This window comes from Mustela nivalis (assembly GCF_964662115.1).
Source record: "Mustela nivalis genome assembly, chromosome: 14".
In the NCBI taxonomy this organism is placed as follows: Eukaryota; Metazoa; Chordata; class Mammalia; order Carnivora; family Mustelidae; genus Mustela; species Mustela nivalis.
Window position 1 is genome coordinate 23,557,903 of NC_139033.1, and position 6,000 is coordinate 23,563,902.

At 40.6% G+C, this 6,000-nt stretch overlaps 1 protein-coding gene across 11 annotated transcripts in view; it reads right to left on the reverse strand.

The window, feature by feature from the left end:
• The window catches only part of ZNF407 (zinc finger protein 407), a 439,083-nt gene that overhangs the window by 180,392 nt on the left and 252,691 nt on the right, over positions 1-6,000 (reverse strand). For all 11 annotated transcript variants that reach the window (XR_014302668.1, XM_082698666.1, XM_082698665.1 and 8 more), the window contains exon 7: positions 3,398-3,481. Coding sequence is in view for 10 of the 11 variants with exons in the window: in XM_082698666.1 (XP_082554792.1) it covers positions 3,398-3,481 (84 nt within the window). In the remaining variant the exon portion in view is untranslated. The remainder of the gene's footprint in view (positions 1-3,397; positions 3,482-6,000) is intronic.

Sequence of the window (6,000 nt, forward strand, 5' to 3'; positions counted from 1 at the left end):
CAGTATGGACTCACTGTCTGAGTTAGCAGTGTAAATGAAAGGTCATTTAAGCTCTTCAAAGTTAATTTTTTAAGTTTAGAGATTTAACATAAGCATGTAAAAAACAAGGTTAACATAGCTTATTTCATCTAAATTTTTATGACATTTTTATATGACACAACTGAAACTTAAAAAACACTTTTAAAGAATAATGCCATTTATATTCTCTATAATTCTACTAATTTGGAGTTCACATTAGGCTAGCATTATATTGTAAGGAACTATAAGTTATCATTTCATACTTGACAACACTGTAGATTAAATTGTGTAACACTAAGAAATTTTGAATTATGTTTTTTTCTCTAAAAAACTATAATGCTACCAAAATATGCAACATAAACATCCTATATTATAAGCACTAAGTAAAGGAAGGCTCAAGCATGCATGTATGTGTAGGTTCCCGGAAGGGGAAGAAAACAATGTCAATTTTTACAAAGTACAATTTAATCAAATCTGTGCATAACAGTTAGTTTATAACTCATTCATTTTGTTACATGCCCAGTGCTACTGTTTAAATATATTTTTTCATCCACAAATGATAATTTCTTCAGGTAATTTCAGGAAATTTCTTCAAGTAATTTTTTTCAGGGAACTATATTTCAGAAACACAGAAGAAGTTTTTGTGTTTGTTAGGCTTAATATATAGCCCAAGAAATAAACTCACTTTTTAGGTTGTAAAATTTGAAAAAAATACACACACACACACACAGAGATTTTAAATAAGAATTCCAGTTAGCTAATATTTGTCCATGCCTGAACTGAGATAGGCACTGCATGAAGGGGCACACACACTTGTTAAGGACTGATCAAAATGACTTAGTGCACTGGGAACAGCCCTTCTGAAACCTCTGTCATTCCAACACCAGAAAGAGGAGTCGATCAGGCGCGAGGCATTCCCTGCTCTTGAGCTGTGCTACCTGCAAGTCAGCAGGGCCACCTGCACCCACCCTACTTGAAAAAGCAGAACAAAGGCAGCCTTCCTTTCCTCCCGTTCCCCTTTCTGTGACATAACAGTGCGTATTAAATCGTGTTGCTCTTCACACTCTCCTTTATGAACAATAATCTTGGCCAAAATAATCATTAAGAAATGTTCTGCATCTCAGGTAGCTCTGATAGAAAAGTAAAGAAAGTCAGGGTGGGGGAGGGGACGCCAGAATGGCTATGGATATAGAGCAGTGCCCTTTGTGTGTCAACGATCTGTCAAAAGGGCTGCACACTTCTCATGGAAACTCACACTTCGCATTCCTTTGGGCAGGCTGCTGGTTATTAAACTGGCCAAGACCCTTCAGCTACACGTGAGGATCTGCTCCTGTGCCCTTGAATCAAGGGTCTCTGACAGGTGATAAAAGTAAATCTTGGAATGGAGGATGTTTTGTGTCAGCCCCCAGACAGTCTGTATCGCAGGAGGGAACTATTTACGGCATTTGGAGCACTTTTGATACCTATCCCTTTCCACGCTGATTGTGATATGCGTGGGCACTCTGTGGTAAAAAGGTAAACCGTGTGGAAGAGGAATACATCAGAGAAATATAGATTTCAAATGCACCATACAATTCTGGCCTTGGGAAAAAAACAAGTTGTATGTTGCTTAAATATTACAAATCCAGCATAAAAGCCAAGGGCCTAGACTGAGTTGTACTAAGCTGTTTGGTTGAAGCAAACAGTCTTCAGAACTGACTTTGGTATTAAAGAATCATGTTTGATTTGTGCCACAGAGGCAGATAAATGCCACGAAGACAGATGCCTCTGTCTGTGAGACACTGTCCTATATGGTATAAAGTTAATAGCAAAGTAATAAGGAGCCTCTGGACCTGACATAAAGTACAAAGTTGTGCCTGCTCGACGCTGGCTTCATGATCGATCACCTGTAAGCGCCCGTGATCACAGCGCGACGGTCTTCACCACCGGGGAAGAGGGAGCTCCGCCACGCTGGTAGAGGTGGCACAGGGGGCTCCATGGGTCCCGGGCACCAGCAAGGAGCGACCGGGCAAGCAACAGGGACCACACGGCAGCAATACACTGAACACACTAAGAATAAAGCACTCCACATTAGCACAGGTTCACACACACACACACCACTCCAAGCTTCTCCAAGACAGCTGCCGAGGAGGGCTGGGTTCCACTGGGCCTCTCCTGCCGCCCCTGACCCCGATTCCCTTTCCATAGATTCACGGGTTGCGGCCACAGGTTGCTCCTATAAACTGAAAGGGGACTTCCCTGTTGACGGAATGGAGTGTAAGTTCCCAACATCGTGCTGAACACTGGAATTTCCCCGCCCTCGATAATAACTCTTACCCCATACAGAGACCTGAATCATACACTCACGATCTGAAAGTAGTGACCAGCATTAGTTTTTACTAATCTTACAAATACCATGATGGGCACTGGAGCCACCTATGGCGGTTAAATATAACATACCAAGATTCAAAATATCCCACAAACAACCTATTTCATGTGTCTTCATTTCATGCCACTCTGAGTGTGACCACTGAACACCCACCGTCACGGTCCCCAAGGAAAAGCCCAACATTCAGTGACAGATTGTGTTACCACATGATTTACCATCTAAACTAGGTCACTTTCGATAATACAACAGCTCTGTTAATAATTAGAAGGGACAATGCCACTAACAGCACTGTCCCGGGCACATATAATTTACAATTATTAACATAATTACTTATACGACCGACTAGGTAATCAATTTTAATGAATATTTAAAACTTTCCATTCTGAACTGCTCCTAACTGAGGCACCTACTTGATTTTGTTGAACCACTAAGGATGCGGATCACAAAGAGGACGCTGCTCCGTGTCGCTGTCTATGCAAGTTGCTCTCCATTCTTCAGAGCAAGAAAAAACAGAAGCAGCAAGAACCTAAAACCGCACCCACTGGCCCCAACTCGCAGAGGGACTGCCCCTGGAGGGTCAGGTGGATACACGGACCAAGAGTTAGCTGGGCGGGGTGGAGGGGGACCCTCTGGATAAGCCGGGAGCCAACTAAGGAGGCAGGGGTGAGGAAGGAAGTAGGTGGGGACGCTGAAGGGAGAGGCTGTGCCGGAGAGCCAGCCGGCCTCGAGCCTCACCCACCACATCCACGGCCAAGTCTTGCCAGCAGAGAGAGCCTGGTGTGTCTGCACGTGGCAGAAAGCTCTCTTTCCTCCTACGGTCTCATGTATCTGCACTGCACATACATGCAGTAGGGCGACTTTTTTAAACATGTACAAATAGGTGACTCCAAATCTTAGGTCACTCAAGTAGAAACCTCAGCAGACCCTCAAGCACAGGGGTGTCACAGAAATGGACAAGACACGCCACAGAGAGCCGAGCGCTGGTGCTGGGCACCGAGCGGCCGTACTGACCTGTGTGCTGGCGGCGGTGCTTGGTGAGCGCGTGCCGAGTCCCGCCGGCGAAGCCGCAGAGGTCGCACAGAAACGACTTCTCGCCTGTTGCAACAATAAACAGATGAGGGACTGCGGAGGTCACAGATCATTAAAACATATCTATCAAGGCTTTCAGGGTTACTAATTCCTCCAATCAAATGTTTCCATGTAAATATGTCAAATGGGAATGAAATTACCACTGCGGTTTATTGACTGTGATAAAATCTGAAAAGCACCACTGAACATAATTACATACTTGTCAGACCCATAAAAATTAGCTTTATTATCAATGGAATGGTTTTGTACAACTTCATTTCTGGTAGATGTCTTCCAGATGGGGCTGCTTTATGCACTTGAACAGTTTTTATGCATATCCTGATTTTTTACAATTCCCATACATCTGGCCTTTCTGAGCTGAGTAAAGATTGCTTGGAATAGTTAATATACAGTATCTAGGATTCTGCTTAAATAAAACATATTGAATTTTCCAACAACTGAAGGATATTGAATTGGTTTTACCTGATTCTATCAGGTTCTTCTTTAATAACTTCCTACTTAATAATATGAATTAAATGGTTTCCTTGCACACACTGAAGATCCCAAGTAACAATAAAATCCACATTACTCAGCACCAATAACAATTCAGTGCTGTTTATGTTTCTCAAACTTGCATGGCATAAAAAAACAAGTCTAGGGATTGCTAAAGAAATTGTAGAAAAACTTCAATTATTCATCTTTAATGACAGTCCTGGATGGAATACCCCTGCAACAATTAGAGACAGATTTGGCAGAGTCAGTATTTGTTAAAAGTGTGTAAATGCTCATTTTATTTAAGCATTTTTACACAAGTGAACACTTTCCCCTACAGTGTAAAAATGCAATCTATCTTTTTTCCAGCAGCATATTCAGGCAGTAAGCGCTGCCAAGCTGCGCAGTTTATCCCACAAGGCTCAAAGGGAAGGGCAAAAGAGAATAAAAATGCTAACCATGGAGCCATACAACGAAATTATAAAATACATTTCCAGAAACAAAATAAATCATTTGTATCTATTCTTATAGACTTTACTCATCTAGATGCTTAATGCAACAAGTCTTTCAATGGTTTTGCCCCAGTCAGCTGGCTTTGTTCTAAAACATTTTGGCATTTCATAACAGAAATTTAGCTCGATGAATGTGGAAAATGCTGGCTGCCTTTGTACAGTTAGAGGAAAAAAATAGTAAATATAGGAAGGCAGAATAACTTCAGTGACCACAAAGAGGCCCTTCACTTGTGAGCATTATTAGCTTTTGTCATGTAGATGAACTTGCATTAATAAAGAGAGTTTTAAAGCAAATTATGTATAATCTCATTTCCCAAAGGTATCTGAAAATGTTCACTGTTATCATTTATGAAATAAAGTTGAATTTAAATATTTTTCCTATCTTTGCTTTCCTATTTCGGGGTTAAGTTTGTCCCTTGGCATCATCATCTCAAGATCTAAAAAAAAAATAGAGTAGATGGCTGTGAAGAATAAAGTTTAATTATAATCACTCATTTAATTATTTAATCAATTTGGAATATAAATCTTGCCAACCAGCCATATTATCAATTAAATAACACTGAAAATAGACTTTTTAAGAATCCCATAGATAATTTGCTCGTTAATATTAACATACTACTCTATGTGGAGGCAAAGCTGTTCCCCGAGATGTCTTTCCTAGCACGGTGCTGTGGGCATGCACCCCCCGTACACGCGTGGCCACACATCTGTGCCCGGTCTCCCCCATGCATGCCTGAGAGCACATGTGTGTGCGGAGCCGTGTGGCAGTGGAAGGGCTGTGCCACCCAACTAGGGAAACCTCTAGTGTGACAGAGGGTCCTTATTACTCTGAGATGCAAGAAGACGGGGATTCCTTTCTCCCATTTATGAACTTCTTTGTGACCTACATCTTTCTTATAACATAAAAACAGAAAAATTCTCATGAGATTTATATCCTTTACAGGCAGACATGCTGCAGAGATATATGAAGTTTTATTCCCTTTCCTATTTGAAGATATGTTTAGGCACAAAGACAAAATTATTAATAAATTTTCAATGTGATTCAATTCTAGATATATTAGTGACCTTGATTTTTTGAAGTGCAGAATTTTAGTTAGGATGTTACCCTGCAACGTATTTGTACGTCACATTTACCTGGTGACTTGATTTTTTTTTACATTCTGAATTTGATTTCACTTGTGTTTTGTTTGTTTTTTGAGGGGGTAGAGGCATTAGGCTCGGATAGTGGACATCAGACTATTTTTCAAAACAAAAATTTTGAAGAAAAAACTAAGTGTAATATTTCACTCCATAGAGGGGGTTCACTTAACATACAATATTTACATAATTACAGTAATCTAATAGGAGACTTTTCTGAACAACTTGAATTAGTTTCAAGTGTGCCATTTTGCATTCAAATGTAGAAAGACACGGAAACCAATCCTTTATTTTCTATTAGAAAACAGCCACTGTCCCCTATCTCTCATTATGGTGCAGACTACAAGACCTAACAACAAAAATCCATATTATTGATCCAGCCAAGTCTCCACAATTATTCTTTAG